This window comes from Phyllostomus discolor, chromosome 3 (genome assembly GCF_004126475.2).
Source record: "Phyllostomus discolor isolate MPI-MPIP mPhyDis1 chromosome 3, mPhyDis1.pri.v3, whole genome shotgun sequence".
NCBI classification, from domain to species: domain Eukaryota; kingdom Metazoa; phylum Chordata; class Mammalia; order Chiroptera; family Phyllostomidae; genus Phyllostomus; species Phyllostomus discolor.
In genome coordinates this window covers 101,756,576-101,778,854 of record NC_040905.2, presented here as the reverse complement: position 1 = coordinate 101,778,854, position 22,279 = coordinate 101,756,576, and the positions used below count along the sequence as shown (strand labels likewise).

At 44.0% G+C, this 22,279-nt stretch overlaps 1 protein-coding gene across 4 annotated transcripts in view; it reads right to left on the bottom strand.

The window, feature by feature from the left end:
• Positions 1–22,279, bottom strand: part of MYH11 (myosin heavy chain 11) — a 117,536-nt gene that overhangs the window by 80,687 nt on the left and 14,570 nt on the right. For all 4 annotated transcript variants that reach the window (XM_028520326.2, XM_028520335.2, XM_036020900.1 and 1 more), the window contains one exon: positions 9,604–9,760. In XM_028520326.2, the coding sequence (XP_028376127.1) occupies positions 9,604–9,760 (157 nt within the window). The remainder of the gene's footprint in view (positions 1–9,603; positions 9,761–22,279) is intronic.

Here is a 22,279-nt window from a genome sequence, read left to right as displayed (position 1 = left end):
AGGAACAAACAGCCTTCCATAAGTCCATAGGGGGCGCTGTGTACCAGCTCAGCATGACCGACCAACTTAGCAAACCTCAGGCTTGGGAGTCAGATAAATGGAGCTCAAATCTGGCTCTCACACTGATGTGTGTGCCGAAGAACTTCGGCAAGTTCTTCACCTCTCTGAGCGTCAGTTTCCCCAGTTATAAAATAGGGCTAATAACAGCACCTGCCTCCAGTATTGGATTACCTGACAAGTCATGTAAACATGGGCCCACATGCACATAAACAAAGGCAGGGAACATCAACCATATTTGCTCCTTCCTAAAAACCATCAATGTAAATGTAATGGGGAAAAATTAGAACTTTATTGGCCTTCCTGACTTTATAATTTAGTACTGTTTTTGTTCTGGATTACATAAGCAGGCACCGCAACAATTTCAGGGCTTCATTGTAAAGATCCTAATCTGATCCTGTCTGCCTTGTAGGGTTGTATCAGGACACACTGAGGATAGTCCTGTAAAGCCCTGAGTGTATAGGAAGCACACAATGAAACCCACTATCCTCACATTCACTTCTTTGGAAAAGAAGGTATGAGGGAGTTCCCATTGAAGGACAGCAGGGTTAACACAGGGTTTCAGTGCTCCTCCCTCCCCAAATCTTACTAAAATGGCAGTAAAGGTATTTTTTCAAAAACACATGAATCAGTTCAGATAAACTGGAGAGGAGGGGCCAGCAACACAACCTTGGAAGCCAGAAAGCAGGACAGGTAATGGCTGTCCCAAGAAAGAAGTCTAAGCTGGCAGTGGGGACAGCTGAAAAGCAACCCACTTCCACCATGGAATCTTCTGCTCGGGTCCCACCCTCAGCAATTAGCATCTGGGGCCCCTGCAAGAGAGGGTGAAGGAGGACATGAAAACCTAAGAGTTGGTTGAAAGTCTGTTGGAGAAGCTGCTAGACACTCCAGGTATCTTCTACACTCCCTGAAGCCAAGCGACTGGCCTGCCACAGTCCACAGAGGAGGCAAATTTAGTCTCTGGAGAGAGTTAAATAAAGCATCTCTGTCCTGGGGGGCATCAGAGACCATACTGAAAGAAAGAGAATAGTGTATAGATTCCATAGTTTAGAACCCTCATCCTCTTCTCAAATGGACCCAAAAAATATTGGTAGGCAGATCTTTCTTTATTCTGAAGACAGAAGATTGCACAAGTCTTCTCTGAAGCATTTGTTAGTCCAAGAAAAAAGACTGAAAGACTTATCAGAAGCGGCCCAACGGAATGGCCCAGCTCCACCACACTATGGCCTAGCTCATCGGCAGCAAGCTCCTCCCGCCAGCACAGCGCTTCCTTCACCTCTGGGGGCCCATGCACTAAAGCATTGCAGATGGATGGAGAGCCAAGATTCACCAGACACCTGAAGAAGCCACTAATATGACAGACAGACTTTAAAACAGGTAAGAAAATGTGCACCTTGGAGGAAAGAGAAACTATGCATGGAGAAGCATCCTCCAAGAAAAAGGACATCCCCTTACATGGAAAAGGAATGCTTTTTTGAAAGAAATATTCAGAAAACGAAACAGAATTCTTAGAAATTAAAAAAAATCATAGCAGGAATTAAAAACTCAATGAAAGGGCTGTAAGATAAAGTTGAAGTAATTGCCCTGAAAATAGAATAAAAAAGATAAAGAGTACAAAGAGACAAGAGAAAGAGATGAAAATGATAGGAATGGTCCAGGAGTTCCATTATAGAAATAAGAAGACTTCTAGAAAAATAGAACAGAGGATACAGAGAGAAATGAGTCATCAAGGAAATAACTCACAAAAATTTACCAAAATTTAAAGATATGAGTTTACAGATTAAGAGGGTCCCCTGAGTCTCCATCACAATGGGTTAAAACAGACCATGACAAATTGCATCATCTTAAGGGGAGAAACAAGAGTTTGAAAGCTTCCAAAAAGGGAGGAGGCATAGAACTCATCACACACAAAGGCATAGTAAGACACAGATTGGTTTTTATCTTCTCAAAAATAAAACTGAAGCTAGAAAGCAATGACGCAATGCCTTTAAAGTTCTGAAAGAAAACTATTTTCATGCTTACAATTTTAAACCCAGCTGAACTATCCCTTAAATATAAAGGAAGCATCAAATCTTTCAGATAAGATCTCAATTTGCCTCACATACATCCTTTCTTGAGAAACTGCTAGAGAAGGGGCTCTGTTTAAACAAGAGGGAAAATCAAGCAAGAGGAAGACATGGAAACTGGGAAACAGGGATCCACCACGACAGCACTGAAGGGAATTCCAAGGGTGATAAGGAAGATCTCAGATGTCAGCTACATTCATAGAGGGCACCCAGGGCAGGTGGAAGGCCCCAGGGGCAATTGCCTTTAAGGTAAGAATATCAGTAGGATCCCCAACATATTCCTGGACATATTAAAAGGAGAGTAATGCATTTAGAAGGAGAACTGGGGGTAGAATTTGTGATTAAGTGCATAGAAAACCAAGTTGGACCAAAAGGACAATTACTAACTCTAGGGAAAGGAAGAGGTTGCATAGGAAAAGTAATCCTGAGAAAGTACAGAGCTCAGCTGTGAATGGCATCTCCCCGGCCAGAGTACAGAATCTGTCAAAGTTAATATAAAACTATATTGGGAGTTTCTGAGATGGGGCATGTGTGTCTGTGTGCACACATGTGTGTGTCAGGAAGAGGCAGTAAGGACAAAGCAAGGAGGTGAGTGAGCTAAACCCTAATCTTTCATGATTGAGAAGTCGATAAGTAATGCCTAAAATTGGGAAAGATTAAGATATCAGCAAAAAAGAGTTGATATGGGTTATCCCTGGAGAAGAGGAAATTAGAGCAGCAGCAAAAGAGGGCTATTTTTCTTAACAAGCCTTGAGGAATTATTTGACTTGAAATCATTTTCATGCACACCTTAGTAAAAATGAAAACTGAAAAGGGAACAGGGAGCCTCTTTAGGCGCTGACTTGGGAGACCAGCCCAGTGCAGAGCAGTGCATGTGGACTGCCACCTTTGGAGGGGGGATCACACCTGTATCCGCTCGCATGCGTAAAACACGCTCTAGAATACCTAATAAGCTGGAAACCATGACTGTCTCTGGGAAGGTGAACTCAGGGCCTGGTGCACAAGGGTTGAGGGGAAATTTTTCACCTTTTGAATTTGAATGCATTATCTCTCCAAAAATAAACAAGAAAACATGGGAATATTTTTTTAAAATAAACACGACATAATTTACACATGCACATATAGATATGACACATTTTAAATGTCTACTTTTCTCATCCCCTTCTCCTCTAAGGGGTTTGGTTTCCTTTTGGGAAGGGGTGTCAGTGAACTATGTCTTAGAAAGCTCTTCCTATGTTCCCAACTCCCCCAAGGCAGCAAAGGCTTAAGCCTAGAGCACTGAGTTCCCCACTGCAGTCTACAGGTAAGCATCTTCAGACTGGCCTCTGTTATCTTCACACCCATTCTCACCTCTGCACCATCCCATCCCATAGTTCCTGATCCCATCCTTGTAAACCATCCTTCAAGGCTTATAAAGCCCAATCCTTCTCAGACCACCCCCCCCACCCATCCTGACCCATTCTCTTCTTTAAAAAACTTTAATAGTTTTTCATTCATTCATTAACAAATACTAACCGAGCAGCTACTATATGCCAGGTACCAGTAAATGTGCTGGAGAGACAATGATGAACAGACAAGGATGATGTTTGAGGGTCTGATGGAGTTTATGGGGTCTCGGGAATTTAAAGTCCATGTAATTAATTTCTGTATTCATTAACTGTGCCATCCACCCCTCCCAACCTCACCTCTTCACACCCTTTCTTCTTCCACACAGGACCAGAGGAGGGAGCCACAGCTGCTAGCGGCACCTCTCCAACCAGACAGAAAGCCCAGTGTGGATCTCAGTCCAGTGACTTTGCAGCCTGGGACAGCAACATTGCTCGAAGGAGTCACAAAGTGGGTCTATGTGTTCCTTGGCCAAACAAAATTCCCACTTCATAGAAAAAAATTGGGGGCCAGAGGGAAGGGAGGGTGGGGAATGGGTGCAGGCAGGCAAAGTGGTAGTGGTGGTGGAGGGCGGGGGGGGGGGGGGGGTTGGGAACATCTGTATCAGTGTTAACAAAAAAAATTAAAAAGAAAAAGAAAAAAATTTTTCCAAGCTTACATTTGTCTCCATGATTCTTTGGATTTTTTTCATTAAAGTCTATTATCACAAGTTTGCCAGAAAGCACCAGAGAACACCAAAATGAATGCATATGCAGCAGTTGTTAATTACCACTTAAACTAAATAAATGCCCTGGCTGGTGTAGCTCAGTGGATTGAGCGAGGGCTGAGAACCAAAGGGTTGCTGGTTCAATTCCCAGTCAGGGCACATGCCTGGGTTGCAGGCCAAGTCCCTAATGGAGGCCATTTGAGAAGCAACCACACATTGATGTTCCTCTCCCTCTCTTTCTTTCTCTCTCCCTTCCCCTCTCTCTAAAAATAAGTAAATAAAATCTTAAAAAAATAAAGAGCTTATCTTTTTTATGGACCTGTGTGCCCATGGTTGTCATTTTCTCTTGGGGTTCAAAGCATGTCAAGATTTCTAAGTAACTTTATGTTTCACTAGATAATTTTGTGACTGGAAAACATAGAGCGGAAAAGGAATAAAATGTATAAAAACAGAGGGCCTGTCATCACTGCTCAACAGTTGGGAGGCTGTCTATGAAGCAAAAGTCATCATGGCACAAAAATACATTTCCATGAGCCAACCACTTAGGAATCAGACCCCACAAAGGCACCACCACCCCCACTGACACAATGGCTTCACCTTGCTGATTGCTGAGTGTCAGCGTCCACCACGACACAGACACAAAATAAAGTGACAACCCCGCAAAACTGCCCATTTTCCTGAAGGTGAAGAGTTTCACAAAGTCAGCGAGCTTGGAAAGGCCAGGAGAAAAGTATCAGAGAGTCATCATGAACCATAACAGAGTGGGGGTTCTGAGAGACTGCAGAACACTGCAGATGTGAAAAGACCTTGGGAAACTGGCGATCCTTGAGTCAGCCTGTAAAAATTACCCTCTTACAGAAATCAAGCATGATATGAAGAATGCTGTATTATGCTTTCTCGTGATTTTCTCCAAGAAAAAGATAAGATAAAAAACAAACAAACAAAAACCAACCCTTAATTAATGTTATACTCAATCTAAAAATTAGCATCCTGTAGCAATTACCACCAAATTCCCGTTGCATGTAAGATAAAATAAAACTATGTTTATAATTTGCAATGTCATTTTTCAAGCCTTATCAAAACCTTCTTCCTCCTTGGTACTGACAGTAAAACTCTGGCCCCTGTTTTAAGTGATACGTTTTCTGGAACGAGTTATTTTCAGATACTCAAAACCTCCTTCATTTCACGCCATTCAGCTCAGTGTATAAAAGGTTGCATACCAAAATGTCAATGGTGGCGATCTCTGGGTGATAGAATTATGGGTGCTGTGTGTTCCCTTTTCCTTTAATATGCTTTAATTTTTCTAGAATAAAAATGTAATATTAAAGTTTTCTGTTTTAAAGTTATACACATATTTTTTAAGAACACTGTGGCAGTGCCTACCAGTCATACACACACACACACACACCTTTTCCCATCGCTAACGGAATTTTATTTCATTCTGATTTTCAGGTGAAGTGTGCTTAGCAGGAATTCCCTCAACTCTGGGAAAGAACCAGGAATGGTCCAAATCAGTCATGAACATCCTAGTCTCCTTTGTCAATGACTGGTTTAAAGGTTGTCATGTGACCAAGTTTTAGCTAATTAATGTAAGAGGGGGCCTGCTGAAGAGTTTCTGAAAAAGGCTTTCCTCCTTGATAAAGAAGAGACACAGGAAAAAATTTAATCCTCCACTTCCTCCATGTTTTTGGATATTATCACATGATGATATCTGGAGCTGTGGCTGCCACCTTGTAACCATGAGGAAGAAGCCAAGAAAATTCCAAAGAAATTAGTTTTTGAGCTACTGAATTAACAAACTCTGAAATCATCAATCTTCGGACTTCTTGTTATGTAAGATAATGAATTCCTATCACTATGTTTCCTGAAACCAAAAGCACCCCAAATGATACACTGTAACTTTGTGATGTTCAGCTTCCCAAAGAGGTGTGTGAACCACCATTTTATATTTTTACATAAAAGGGAGACCACAAAGGAGTTTTTAAACAAAGACACATACCTAACACTTTACAACCTGAGACTATGCCTCCTCAACCCTCCTTGTGAGGCACCATCAGCTGGTCTTTGGAAGTTATGGCAGTCTTCTATCTGGAGTGGTCTGACTCAGGCTGTACTCATGGGGTCTGGCTGACTCTCTCAGAAACTGGGTGCACTTCTACCTAAGCCCCTCTATCTGGGAGAGTATCTCCTAGGCACACCTGGGATCCCTCCCCTTAGGAGTTTCCAGAAGTGGGTCCCCAGGGTTGCAAAGTCAAATGCAGGGGCTGGGCAATTAACACAAACAAGTTCACCAGGCCAGTTGAGGGCTGGGAACTGCAGAACCCACATGCCTTCAAAGAGGAGGCTGACTTGGGGAAACATAGGCCCAGTGTTGCCAGGTATTCCAGTTGTATTTTCAAAACAACCTAGAAGCCTGGATGTTTAGGTACACTCTCCCAATTTTTAAAAGTTAGTGACTAATTCAAATATCCTTAAAACTCTATGTGGACCAAGCCAAACTTACCTGAGGGCTGGATCCACCACCAGGGACCAGTTTGCCACCTCTGGACTCGTCACACTGAACAATCACATAACAATTGTGCTCAGCTTTAAAACTACCATAGACATTTTCTGTAGCCCTCTGGCAAGGGCAAGGACAGGAGAACTCCTATATCTTAGACGAGAACCATTTGTAGAAATGAAAACCCTCTCATCCCACTCCAAAGATTGATGCTACTATTTTTATTTAGTTTTTGCTTTTTAATTTTTTAATTTTATTTAATCTTTATTGTATTTTTCCATTACTATTTAGTTCCCTTACACTCCTCTCCCCTCAGCATCACCACACTGCTGTCCATGTCCATGAGTTCTTTTTCCTTTTTGCTTAACCCGTCCACCTCCTAACCTTCCCACCCCTACTAGCTGTCCTCCAACCCTCCATCCATGAGTCAGTCCCATTTTCCTTGTTAGTTCAGTTTGTTCATTAGATTCCACATATGAGTAAAATCATGTGGTGTTTGTCTTTCTCTGACTGGCTTATTTGACTTAGCATAATGTTCTCCAGGTCCACCCATATGTTGCAAAGGGTAAAATTTTCTTGTTTACGGCAAGTAGTATTCCATTGTGTAAATGTTCCATAGTTGTTTTATCCACTCATCTACTGATGGACACTGGGCTGGGTGCTGCTCTTTTTACTATGTAACCAAAGCACTTTAATGAGAAAAGCAAGGGCTCAACTCTGAGGAATTTGCTGAGACAAGACCAAAGGAATTGAACAGGGAAAGGTCATAGTTTAGAGATGCCTCTGTTTCTTTTTCTTACCTTATTGCATTGGCTAGGACTTCTAGTACAATATTGAATGGGGGAGTGAGAATGGACATCTTTACCTTGTTACTCAAGGTAAAGGGAAAAGCATTGACTTTCACTACTAAGTATGATGTTAGATGTAGTTTTTTTTGGCAGATGCCTTTTACCAAGTTGATAAAATTCTTTCCTATTCCTAGTTTTCTGGCAGTTTTGATCATAAATTGATATTGAATTTTGGCAAATGCTTTGACTGCATCAGTTAATATTATCAGGTGTTTTTTCTTCTTTACACTATTATATTGGTTGATTTTTTTACTGTTGAACCACACTTGCCCCACTTGGTCATGACCTGGGTTTCCAGACATGTTCGGAGACTCAGTTGTCCCTGCTGTAAACTGTAGGTGGAAACATCAACCCTACTTCACAGAATTGTGCTGAAGATTAACTAAGAGTGAATGTGTGTGTTTGTGTCAAAGGGATGTGTGCCTTGACCCAAAGTCCTATTCAAATAGGGGCTGTGAAGAAGCCCTGCAATAGCAAACGTCCACTTTTCAAGCTTTTGCCACATCAAGCACTGCATGAAGCACAAATGGCAAGGTAATTCTAGGTGCCACTCAGATTAATACTTTTTATTTTAATAGTTATATATTATTTTCAATGTGTATTTGGAAAAAATTTATATATATGGCTGGTTATGTCCAACATCAGGTTATGTGCATGATGATGATGATAATAACTTACACTTAGTGAGTTTTTACCAAGTACCAGGCCTATTCTAATCACTTTGTACACAATAGTTCATTTAATCTTCCCATCAGCCCTAGCAGGTAGGTCACGGTTATTGTAATCCTCTTTTATAAATAGGAAACAGGGGCACAGAGAGGGAAAGTAGCTTGCTCAAGGTCACACAGCTAATGAGTGGCAGAGCTGGAATTTGAACACAGGTAGACCTGTTCTAGTATTCATGCTCTTACTATATTGTATACTTCTGGGGTTTTTTTTAATCCTCACCCAAAAATAGGCTTATTGATTTTTAGAGAGTGAGGAAGGGAAGGAGAGGGAGACAGAGAAACATCTATTGGTTGCCTCCCATACATGCCCCAACTGGGGATCGAACAAGCAACCTTTTGTGTTCTAAGCAACTGAGCCCCCCGGCCAGGGCTACTGCTGTTTTTTGCTTAGTCTGAGATAGGTTCTGGGGGGAGGGAGCTTATAAGAAAAATATTTAGTTAATTATATAAGGATATAATTTATATGAAGTTTAAGAGCACGCAAAATTGATGATGGCAAAAGTCAGAATAGCAGTTACTCTAGGGGTGCTGAGGAGGTATTACTGGGAAGCGGCTTGAGTAAACTTTCTGGAAATATTTTACACCTTGGTCTGGGTAGTGATGACACAACTTCAGTCATGTAAAAATTAATTTTAGTTTGGATACTTTAAATTTGTGTACTTACATATTCTGCCATATATATGTTTTACCTCAATGAATTTTAATAATAATGACACATAAATGTGGAGAGAATGTGCAAAGGTCTTTAGTTTGGAAAAACCTGCATTTACAGTCTTCACAACCCACTGCAAGATGGATACTATCACCCCCTTTTAACAGATGAGGAAACTGAGGCTGGAGAGGAGAAGACATTTGCCAACAATCTCACGGGCACTGAATGATACCTGGTTGCGAATTTGGAGCTGGTTGGCTCAGCCCCAGAGCTGGTACCATCCTCTTCCCTTCCAAGGTGAGAGCATTATACCATTTCCAGACAAATGGCCTGGCCAGGGCCTCGGGCAGCCAGCGGGACTGAGAGCTGGAGCTGGAGCCAGCGAGGGCGCATGCCCCTATTTGCCCAAGCTCTCCGCTCTCACCCTCCTGGCTGCAAACACAGATGTTCAGCTTGCTTTTTTCCCTTTTTCAGTCACAGCCCTCCTGTCGCCCAGTGCTGCCTGCCAAACTCCACATTCTTGGCGAGAACAGTAGGTGGGCAGGACAGGAGGGGCCTGGGCAGAGCAGCAGTCTCTGGAGGTGGCCCTAAGCCCCTTGGTGGGCTCCCCAGAAGGAGAACTGTGACCAGGCCTCCCCTGCACCCTCAAGGCCAACTCACCTTGCAGCATGCTCCGGTAGGCCGTGTCAGCGATGGCATAGATGTGGGGCGGCATCTCGTGCCTCTTCTTTCCCTTGTACATTTCAACGATCTTCTCTGAGTAGATGGGCAGTTGCTTGTAGGGATTGATCACCACACAGAAGAGGCCAGAGTACGTCTGCCAAACAGAGAACCCAAGCTTACTTCCGGAACATGGCAAGGAGCAGAGCTTGTACATGCAGCCCACGGGATGTGGGCAGGACAACACCCATCACAGCCTGCATTCACTGAGCCCCACTGTGTGCCATGCTCTTGCTCCATCTTCACAGTAGCACTATCAGCAGATGCACTCATATTCATTTTAGAAATGGGGAAACTGAGGCTCGGAGCCCTAATGGGAACTCTGTGGCATCACTGATAAGCTGAGTGTGGGGAAAGAGAAGCAGCAGGCAGGACTGAATTTCTAGGCCACCTACAGTGTGCTAAATACCACTGAATTCTACCCTTTAAACTGGTTAAAATGGTGAATTTTATGTTATATGGATTTTTACCATAATTAAAACAATAGTTGTCCTGCCCTACCAAGTTCATAGGAGCATCTGAAAATAATCAGAACAGGGAAAGGGATGGGAAGGCACTCGGCAACCCCCCTCTCTGTGCATGTGTAAGGGACTCATCGTCATTACTGTTTCCTATTGTACATCCCATCTTCCCATGGGTTGAAGTCGCAGCTCAGGAGACAAGCTCCAACCTGTCCCACAGGAGCTGCTTTCCCCAAATGATAGTGTTAGTGTTGCCCAAGGCTCTGATGGTCATGAAGCATATCCTCCCTTCAACTCCTCGAGAAGTGACTAAAGGAAGAGAAGCAGGTATTCTATTTTGGGGTTACATTCAGAACAAACACCAGAGAGAATAAGCAACTTGACCAGAGTCACTAAATGAGACCTTGGCAGCAGCAAGCCCAGCACAGTTCACTACTAGGTGTGAGCACTGTCCACTTGGCTGTCCGACTTATGTTCGTTCTACAGAAACAATCAAACATTCATTCATTCATTCATCCATTCATCCACTCAATGTGTCTGTCCCAGACACTGTGCAAGGTTCTGAGGGTGTAGTAGAAAACAAAAAATACAATGTCTTGCCCTCAAGGAGCTTTCAGTCATAGCTACAACTGAGTGGACAGTGGGAGGACCCCTGGGGGTTCAATCTGCTAAGAGACAACCCTGTGTGATAGGCCAGGAAGTAGGTGGTAGATGGGATATTTTTAAAGATACAGGATAGGTGGCAAGGGAGGAAATAATCGCATAGGTTCTCACAATTCCCTTGAAAAGGTTAAGAATGTCTAAACATCCACCAACTGTTTATTGAGCACCTACAGTATACCAGGTCTAAGCTAGATGCTGGAGATAAATAAATCAGCAGTACCTCCTGCCCTCAAAGAGCCCACAGATCAGAAGGGGGATGAGGACATTTAAAAATAACATCATAAGAGCAGCAACGGAGCCCAAAAGATTAGGGGAGACAAGAAAACAGGGCCCTAACTCACATTGGGGGTGCTCAGGAAAACTTCAAGGGGGAGGTGCTTCCTGTAGTGTCTTAATAGACAAGAAGGTTTTCAGCTCAGGGGTAGCAAGGACACAAAGGAATCAGGCCAAAGATGGAAAAGTAAAAAATGGGGCAGGGGTACGGTCTGCTGTTTGGCGCAAGCAATTCAGTGTTGCTGGTGCCTAAAGGAGCAAAAAAGTGATGGTGAGAGGTAAGTGAAGAGGGTGCAGGACCCACACCCAGCCCGATGAGTCTGCCTGGAGACCCTCTGACCCACCCACAGACAACAGCCACAAGTATCCGATGGCAGGGAGCCTCCTCTTCTTCCTGTTCAGTTCCTGCACAGGCCTTGGCTTATAGTAGGTGCTCACTAAATGTTTGCTAAATGAATGCTGACAGGTAAGTACATTACAAGTCTTCCCTGGAGCAGGTGCAGTGCTGCCTACATCTCTGTGACCGGGGGCTTTGCACTGGGCCAGCACACAGCAGGTGCTCAGTACATGTTTCTTGAGGGAGTGGTGAAGTTGTTTCAGGGCAGGAGCTGTGTGCCCTAGTCATCTGTGTCCTGGGCACCAGCATGCAGCCTCCCACAGAGCAAGTGCCAAGAAAGGCCTGATCATTTGAACGAAGGTCAGCCAGGCCCTGTGATGCCTCCTCCAGGTCTCAATTCTACATGTGCCCCACTCAGGGCCACACCCACTGCCAGCTGCCATGCCCTTTTTTAGAATGTAGGTGTTACTTACAGCCCAAACCACACTACCCCAAGTCTTTGACCTGGAGATAGTAAGTGGTACAGAACTGAGTACTGGGGACTTGGTTTGAACTCTCATTCTGCTCCTTCTAGACTTGTGACACTGGGCAAGTCTCTTAACCTCCCTGAGCCTCAGTTATCTTCATCTGCAAGATGGGGAGGGATGTAATAGCAGCTCCCTCGTAAGGTTGCTATTATCTATGAACATAGCACTCATGAGGCATTTAACACAGTGCTTGGTATAGAGCAGGCATTCAAGTAATGTTAGTTGACTACATATACTATTCTCCCTTTCTTTCATGATGATGTAAACTTTGCCACCTTGGAACCTTCACACATACTGTTCCCTCTACCTGAAATGCCTTCCCCCTACCCTCATCCTCCCAGAGCCATTGCCATCTCCTTTTTCAGGAGTAAGCCTAATTGCCACCTCCTCACTGTGAGCTGCACACCATCCTACTCCAGCACCTAGCACAGGGCCAGGCACATGGCAGACACTCAGTAGATATCTGCTTAACAAAATGAATAAAACAGAAAAGGAACACGTGACCTTCCCAACTTTATCACCAGCTTCTGAAGGAGGACTCTTACTCTCTTCCTGTTTGCTGGGACACCTCCTAGAGTTATGCGCAAGCAAGCACTTAATCCAGGCTTCTAAGCAGATCCAAACCTCTGTTCAGTTCAGCAAACCTTTTCAAAGTACAAGGATCTGAGAGGAAGATTGGTTGGGCTTTGGAATCTGGAGGTTCCACCTCCTGTGTTCAACCATGGTTAACCTTGCCTGAACCAGCCCACCTATAGTTGGCCGTGTGTCTGCCACAGGTCCCCACAAACTCCTTTCCAGATGGTCAAGTTCAGAGGTTTCAATATCCCAGCTTCCCCTGTCCCAGTCTGCATCTCAGGGCTCAGTGCCACCACCAGCAGGTCCCAGCTGCAGGCCCAGGGCTTCCCTCTTGTGACCGTATTAGGAAAGGACTCAAGTTTTTCCCTGACACTTTATATGGGCAGCCTTGCAGCCCTGAGCACGGGCTGCTCCCACAGCTCCAGCAGAAATAAGGAACAGTGGTGGGAGGTGGAAAGAATTCAGGCTTGAAGTCACACAGGCCTGGGTGTGGTCTCAGCATTGCCCTCATTACCTGTATGACTTGAGTTGACAACTTTCCTCCATCTATAAAATGATGGGTAACTACATTTTCCTTACCAATTGTACTGCAATGTCACAACTTTGTGAATCTCTGTCTAGGGACAGACATAGTCCATCAAAAACACACTTTTGCTGCAGCTTTCATTTTAATAGCAAAAAGGACTAGAAATCACCTAAACGTTCACCAGTTATGGCAAACTGCCATTAAAAATAACATATATAATGCATATATATGTTTGCATAAACCAATATACATATATTTGCCTGTTTATAAAATATAGTTGGAAGGCTGCATTTGAAATTTGTGACTATGGTTTTTCTCCTTTTCTAAAAAATACTTTATTTATTTATTTTTAGAGAGAGAGGAAGGGAGGGAGAAAGGGAGAGAAACATCAATGTGTGGTTTCCTCTCATGTGTCCTCTACTGGGGCTCTGACCTGGCCTGCAACCCAGGCATGTGCCTTGACTGGGAATTGAACCAGTGACCCTTTGGTTCACAGGCCAGTACTTAATCCACTGAGCCATATCAGCTAGGCCTGAACTTAGTGACTATGGTTTTTCTAAGGAGGGGAACTGAAAGGTGAAGAATGGGGATAAAATAAAAAGTTCTAAATGCCTTTAGATGCTATTTTATTTTATTTTTAAATTATATTTTGTTAATTATGGTATTACACTTGTCCCAATTTTTCACCCTTTGTCCCCCTCCACCCAGCACTGCCAGAAAATCAAACTGTATGGAAGTCTGATGACCAAGGAGTTAAAGAAGAAACATTCATTCAGACTGGTAGGAGGGGCAGAAATGGGCAGCCAGGGCAGAGAGGACACATAGCAAGGTAGCAGCTGGCCAGTCAGGTGGTTCTATATTTGTGTGCAGATAAACTGGGAGGAACAATTGCAGGCAAAATAGATCACACAACCTAGGGTTCAAGTGTGGGGAAATTAAGCCTCAAAAACTCTGGCTATAAAAATCTGTGGGGGTTGTGGCAGTGGGAGAAACTCCCAGCCTCACAGGAGAGTTTGTTGGAGAGACCCATAGGGTCCTAGAGTGTATACAAACCCACCCACCTGGGAATCAGCACAGAAGGGCCCAATTTGCTTGTGGGTAGCAGGGGAGGTGACTGAAAGCCGAGAGCTGAGCAAGCAGCATTGTTCCCTCTCTGACCCCTCCCCCACATACAGTGCCATAATACAACCCACAGGGTGGGTTGCTCCACCCTGGTGAATACCTAAGGCTCCACCCCTTACTATGTAACAGGTGCACCATAACAAAAAATATGGTCCAATGAAAGAACAGATCAGAGTTCCAAAAACAGAACTAAGTGATGAAGAGATAGCCAATCTATCAGAAGCAGAGTTCAAAACACTGCTAATCAGGATGCCCACAGATATGGTTGAGTATGGTCACAAAATAGAGGAAAAAGTGAAGGCTATACAAAGTGAAATAAAGAAAAATATGCAGGGAAACAACAGTGAACAGAAGAAAATAGGGACTAAAATCAATGATTTGTAGCAGAAGAAAGAAATAAATATTCAACCAGAACAGAATGAAGAAATAAGAATTCAAAAAAATGAGGAGAGGCTCAGGAATTTCTGGGACAACTTTAAATGTTCCAACTTCTAAATCATAGAGGTGCCAGAAGGAGAAGAGGAAGAGCAAGAAATTGAAAACTTATTTGAAAAAAAATGAAGGAGAACTTCCCCAATCTGGCAAAAGAAATAAACTTCCAGGAAGTCCAGGAAGCTCACAGAGTCCCAAAGAAGTTGGACCTAAGGAAGCACACACGAAGGCACATCATAATTACATTAGCCAAGATTAAAGATAAGGAGAGAATCTTAAAAGCAGCAAAAGAAAAAGACAGTTACCTACAAAGGAATTCTCATAAGACTATCAGCTGATTTCTCAAAAGAAATCTTACAGGCAAGAAGGGGCTGGAAAGAAGTATTTGAAGTCATGAAAGGCAAGGACCTACATCCAAGATTACTCTATCCATTTAGAATGGAAGGGCAAATAAAGTGCTTCCCAGATAAGGTCAAGTTAAAGGAGTTCCTCTTCACCAAGTCCTTATTATATGAAATGTTAAAGGGACTCATCTAAGAAAAAGAAGATGATCAAAACTATGAACAGTAAAATGACAACAAATTCACAATTATCAACAACAAACTAAAACCCACAAAAACAAAAACAAAAACAAACTAAGCAAACAACTAGAACAGGAAGAGAATCACAGAAATGGAGATCACACAGAGGGTAATCAATGGGGGAAAAGGTATGGGGAATAAGAAGCATCAATGGTAGGTAGAAACAGATAGGAGAAGGTTAAGAATAATATAGGAAATGGAGAAGCCAAAGAACTTTTATGTATGACCCATGGACATGAACTAAGGTGGGGGGGAATGCTGGTGGGAGGGGTTGTGCAGGGCAGAGGGGAATAAAGGAGAGAAGAAAATGAGACAAATGTAATAGCATGATCAATAAAATACACTTTTTACAAGACCAGTGCTCTAACCCCTGAGCTATGGAGCCCTCACCTAAAAATACACTTTTTAAAAAAGATTCTCTCTTTATCTTTTACCTTGGGCATTTTAATTATGTATTTGGAGTGGGCCTTTCTGCATCCATCTTGTTTGGGACTCTCTCTGCTTCCTGGACTTGCATGTCTATTTCCTTCACCAAATTAAGGAAGTTTTCTTTCATTATTTTTTCAAATAGATTTCCAATTTCTTGCTCTTTTCCTTCTGGAACGCCTATGATGCAAACGTTGAACTTCTTGATGTTGTTCCAGATGCTGCTTATACTATCCTAATTTTTTTGGATCTTTTTTTCTTCTTGTTGTTCTGATTGGTTGTTTTTTGCTTCCTTATGTTCCAAATCATTGATATGATTCTTGGCTTCATCCACTCTACTGTCATTTCCCTATAAACTGTTCTTTATTTAAATTAGTGTAGTCTTCATTTCTGACTAAATCTTTTTTATGCTGCTCAGGTCTACACTAAGTTCCTTGAGCACCCTTGTAACCAGTGTTTGAACTCTGCATCTGATAAATTGCTTATCTCCATTTTGGTTAGCTCTGTTTCTGGAGTCTTGATCTTTCCTTTTATTTGGTCCATGTTACTTTGTCTCCTCATTTTGGCAGCTTCCCTGTGTTTGTTTCTGTGTATTAGGTGGAGCTGCTATGACTCCCTGTCTTGGTAGTGTGGCCTAATGTAGCAGGTGTCCTATAGGATCCAGTGGCACAGTCTCCCCTAGCTGGGTTCTCAAGGTACACCCTCCTCTTGTAGCTGAGCCTTGGTTGCTGTTGGCAGATCAATGGTAGGGATTTACCCAGGCCAGTCAGGTACAAGGACTGGCTGTGATCACTGACTACCAACTTCCATCCTCCATGGAGGATCAGCTGTGCAGGGGCAAGGTAGTGGTACTCTGATGTGGTCTGCATCTGTCCACTGGGTGTGTTGGCCCTGGGGTTTCCTGGGTGGTGCAGGCCAAGGTCATCCCCCACTGTGTTCTGCCCAGTACCACCCTGCATGAGCTATATATAGAGTAATCTGAGATGGCTGCTACTTGTACTGGGCCTGGAGATTCCCAGGCAAAGCCAAACTGTGAATCTAGGATGGCTGTTGCTAGTGCCTGGTCTGGGGCTCACTGAGGTCAGCTGTTGCTTGTTTGACAGGATTTAGGAAATTGTGAAGCATAAGCCAAGACCAGCCATTCATATGGAAAAGCAACTTGAGTGGGCCTGTAAGTTGGGTGTGGTAGAATCTCTGAGGATCTCTAGGGTGAGGCAAACAGTGTTAGCCAGGTTGGTGGAGTCTCAGACATGGCACCAGCCCACTGGCTCTGTGCGGGGAGGGTTCAGAAAGTGGACAGTGGCCTCTGCTCAACTTGATGCCAGACACTTCACTTTCTCCCTGTATGCTACTGGTGCCTTTCAAGCTGCTACCCATGCTGGAGCTCAGAGGGAGTGAGTTTGAGTAGGTGAGTCCATGTGTGAGTTCTTTAAGAGAAACTGCTTGAGGCTCCAGGAGTTTTTTGCACTGATTCAATCCCCACGGGTTTTTGCAACTGGTTATAAGTTGTGGGGACTTATCTTCCTGGCACTGAAACCCTGGGCTAGGGGGCCTCATGTGAGGCTGGGACTCCTTGATCTGGAGATATCTTGCCCAAATTTTTATCTACCATACATGGGTGAGGGACCAACCCATTCCACATTTGCATCCCTCCTACCAGTCTGGATGGATGAGGTTTCTTTAATTTCATAGTTGTCAGATTTCCATTTAACTCGATTTCTGACATTCTTGAATGATTGTTGTTCTATGTTTTAGTTGTAATTTTGATGTGGGTGTGTGAAGAGGCAAGCCATGTCTGCCTATGCCACTATCTTGACCACAAGTTCCATATTGCTGATCTACATGCTATTTTATTTAATGGTTGCATGTAGTACCTAGTCAAAACATATTTTAACTGACTAAATCAGTATTAAAAGACAGAGAAAGAGCCGCAAGATGTGATTGGGTGAGAAAAGGAAGCTGCAAGGAATACCTGAAATGATTTGGGGGGTTATATTGGTTATATGTGTACATATGTGTACATGACCCTAATAATCAGATGTAACTCCAGGGAATAGGGTTGGGGCTCTTTAAAGAGGCAGAGGCCCTGGCATTTTATGATGCATGCTTCTTATTTTAAATATTCTCCTGTGATATTTGCATAGATGCCTTGTGTTCCTGGAGAAGGTTTTTGAAGCAACAACAACTTGAAAGGTATAGATAACTGGTTCATGGGCTCAACAATAGGCAGCCTCCAATTGTATTTTCTCTGCACACTCCAGGACCCTCTGGCACCCAGGAATCCTCTGCTCACAGCTTGTTCCCAGAGGCCCTGGGCAGAAACTCCTTCCAGAGAAGGCTAAGATCACTGGGCCAGGAGTCTAAGATGAAAACCTCATCAGCTGCTGGAGTTTGGAAGGAATGCCTCTCCTTACCCCATGGTCTTCCCAGAACAGTGGAATCAGAACAAGGAAAACTTCCTTTTGGGTTTATGGGTGGGGAATTTGGACTTGGAGTCCCAGTGAACAGGAAGGTACATCCCCTTTGCTCTCTTGATCATGTTCCAAATCCCAGAGGCTCAGTGCAGGATGGAATGTCCCACTGTCTACATGGACCAAGCAGGTAAGATATGAGTGAAATGGGCCAGGTATGAGGGAAAAAAAGATAGGCATAGTGATCAATGGCCACCAACACACAGCCCCAGACTATGGGAGATGACAGGGAGTTGTGGGGCTTGCAGAAAAATGGAGTACACACAGCCCATCTAAAAGGGACTGTTACCTGGTGGCCTGGGTCCAGAGGTGCCAGGTCCTCTGCTATTTCAAGCAGTGCCTGAAACTGAGATCCTCCCTTCCCTCCTCTTCCTTCCTCTTCCTTTCCCTTCTTTTTCTTTTCTCTTTCCTCCTTGATATGTCAAATTAACTCAATTTTTTCAATCACTCTGGGCCAATAGCTTGTGATCTCTGGTTTAGCACCTAGTAGGTGCTCAAGAAATCATAATAAAAGGTTTGATTCCTTCCTTCTGTTCACTTAAAGCTTGCCCAACTCAAAGTTAATGACACCTGTGGCACCATGCCCACCTGCCCCAGCCCACACATATCACCTGCTCTGAGCATCCTGTCACCCTAGGGCCCTTTGCCATCATAAGTACTCACTCCACCCTAGAGGCAGATGGATCTCATTTGAACCCCAGCTCTACCAACTTGCAGTGAGACAACTGAGCACATCTGAACTTCAGTGGCCTGGTCTCTAAAATGGAGTAGTAGCCACTGTCTTACAGGTTCCTTGGAAGAATTAAATGAGACAGCAGCTAAAAGCAATTGTCTAGGGCCAGCCTTTCTGGGTTTAAGACCCAGCTGTTTCTCATCAATTTATTTAAATTTTCTAAGTCTCAGTCTCTTCATGTGCAAAAATGGGGCTCAATAATAGTAAATCTCTCTTACACAAAAAATAGTGAAAATAATAATACATTAGTATAAACTCTTAACATAGTAAAAGTTAAATGAATAGTAGCTGCCATCATTGTCCTGGGGATAGCAAGGCTCCTTTGAAAGTGCAATGGAAGCTAAGGCCCCCTCTGCCCAGCAAAAAAATGTACATTATGCACAAACTTTTCCTTAAATGTCAGGAGACTGACAAACTCCCCAACTCCCATTCATAGGCACTGAGTTTAGGATCCCATGTTTTAGGGTAAAAATTTTTTTTTTAGTAAGAACACTTAAACATTGGTCTAGAGGGTGGATCTCATGCTAAGTGCACAACACAGTGTGGTTGACTGTAGGCACAGTTTGTACAGCGACCTCTAGAGTTTATTCACCTTGTTTATGTTTAACTGGACTCCATGCCCATTGATTAGCAATTCCATTTCCTCCTCTGCCAGCCCCTGGCAACCACTGTCCCACTCGTAGATTCTCTGAGCGACTGTTTCAGATTCCTCCTATAAGTGGGATCAGGCAGTATGTACCCTTCTGTATCTGGCTTGTTTCACACAGCCTCCTGTCCTCAGGTTCATCCACATTGTTGCACATGACAGGATTTCCTTCTTTGTTGAAGCTGAATAACATTCCATTGTTCGGATATAACACCCTTTCTTTACCCATTTATCATTTCAGAATCCACATTGTATATTTGCACCTAGTGTGTCTTATCTTTCTTCCCTTAGTAAAAAGGCAGCCTTGGGGCCAGGGCTGGGTGCTGTGACTGCTCAGCACCCCAAAGACAGGGGGCAGGAGAGAGAAGAGCACACACACTTGACAATGGGGCAGGCTTGAGTCTGACCCAGGTCCCTTCCCAGGTGAGTCACGCCACCTCTCCACCTCAGTCATTGCATAGGCAGGGTGGGACCTAAGCTTTGCTCTCACAAGGGATCATAATGGATGAGATGGGCTGTGGGGGACTTGGCACGGTACCAGCACAGGCAAGACGACATCTTCATCAAGCTCCTGCCACCTGAAACCTTTGTCCTATCCCCCAGCCAATACCAGGGACAGAGCTGATTGCTCCATAGTCATGAAATAGTCCAGGCAGAGAGAACCCAGCCAGTGACCCATCCAGAAGAGCAATGGAATGCTGGCCCAGGAGTCAGAACTACATTCATGACCCACATGTGCCACGGACTGCTGCTGCGGCAGCTCAGGCAAGTCACTGGACATGGCTGAGCCCCAAATTTGTATCTCTAAGATAAGGAGCCAGGACCCTCTGGCTCCTACAGATTCTTCCAGATCCCAGAGGACAAGACGACTGCCAGGACCTTCTTAAAAGTGCATCATTTAAGGTGAGCCTTACAGAACAGAGGGGAAAGTTCTCTTCGTCACCAAGGGTTTCAAAGTTGGGCATGCCCAGCTGCCTTAGCATCACCCTGCTTCCCACGTGTTAGCCTTCTGTAATCATGTGCTGGCAGAGTAACTTGCCCTCCCCTTCTTTGTTTTCTTCATCATGGGCAACGGTTTCTATTTAAGTGATTAAATAGACCAGAAAGGATCAAGACAGGAGAAGGCATGTGGTCATGAGGCTGAAACACTTTTTTCATCTAATCTGTCCAGAGAAGCATAGCAGGAATTTGAAGCTTTGATTCAGTGTTTAGTCTGCTGTCAGAAGATATTCTGGGTCTTGGGACCATCATAAACCCCTCATTTTCTTTCACTGATTTCTATTTTGGACTCAAATACTATGTCAGAGGACAGCAGGTGAGATTCATGCATTGGCCTGTCCTCAACTTTCCTCCACAGAGGTGCCACATGTTAGACGAGAGACCTGGTCCTGAAGGAGCCCAGTTTTCCCTGCAGCTCCCTGCAAACCGGTGTCCTTTGAAGCAACTGTCCCATACTGACAGCCCAGGTTGATAATATTTTCATAAAAGGAGTACCTTGGACAAAAGGGACTTCCTCTGCTTAGCTAGGGAAGTGAGGATGGCCTTTAGCACCCTGAGCCTTTCAGCTTGCTCTCTTGTAACATGGGACAAGCATTTTTATTCAGATAAAGTATGGCAAGAGCTAGAACCTGGATTAGAGGAGGAATTCATGTAATTATGAGCTACTCCCCTGTTCTCCCAAGGCTCTTAAAAAAGCCACTGAGCCTTGGCTGGTGTGAGTGCCAGCCTGCAAACCAAAGGGTCACCAGTTCGATTCCCAGTCAGGGCACATGCCTGGGTTGTGGGCCAGGTCCCCAGTAGGGAATGTGCGAGAGGCAACCATACATTGATGTTTCTCTCCCTCTCTTTCTCCCTCTCTTCCCCTGTCTAAAAATAAATAAATAAAATCTTTTTTTTTAAAGCCACTGAACCCCCCTCTGAACTATCCATTAGAAGAATGGATAAGCAAGGATGGTACATGCATGGGATAGATTACACAGTCCTTAAAAGGATGTTGGGACAGGGGAGTTATGACTGAGATGTGGGATGCTCAGCACTGACTTGTACATGGAAAAAAGAGGTCACTCACTGACGTGCAGAGGGTTTTAAATATGCAAACATGAACCACTGTCACAAAGAAAGACACCAATGACACCAACTTCTTAACAGCTGTTATCTGAGGGGAGTGGTTTGTGTTTGCTGGGCTTTTCTAAATTTTCCAAGTCTTCTGTAGTGAATGTGTCTTGTTTTCCTAATTAGGAAAAAAAGTCAGCAGGACATTTTTAGAGATGACAAAGGGCTTTTTGTAATTTTCACATGGCAAAATATAAAGGGCAGGACCAGAGGGCATGATGGAAGTGCCCGTTCCCACGAGTTTACAAAGGAGCCAAGAACATCTGACTGGTGATAACGAGGATGACGGCAACAACAACAGAGCCAGCAATAACACCACCACCTAGCATTTTGAGCACCTACAAGGTGCTAGGAGGCATGCCAAGTACTTTCTTTTTAGATTAATTGCCCTGTGAGGCTGTTATTATCCTTGTGTTCATTTCGCAGAGCAGGAGGTGAAATTTGATAGAAATTAGGTAATTTGCCTAAGGGATTAGCATACCCTTTCTCAGAGGGAAGACAGACAAAGGCGGGCTGGGGGACCCGCCGCTCACCAGACTGGCATCACAGGGCTACCACGCCCCTCTGTGTCGTGGAAAGCTGGTCCAGCCCCACAAGGAATCTGTGCCATCTGAGTTGCCCAACCCCACCATCTAGTCGAACAGAGCTTTCTGTGACGATGGAAATGTTTTACACTAGGCCTATCCAGTGCGGCACCACTACCCACAGGTGGCTGTGGGGCACTTGACAT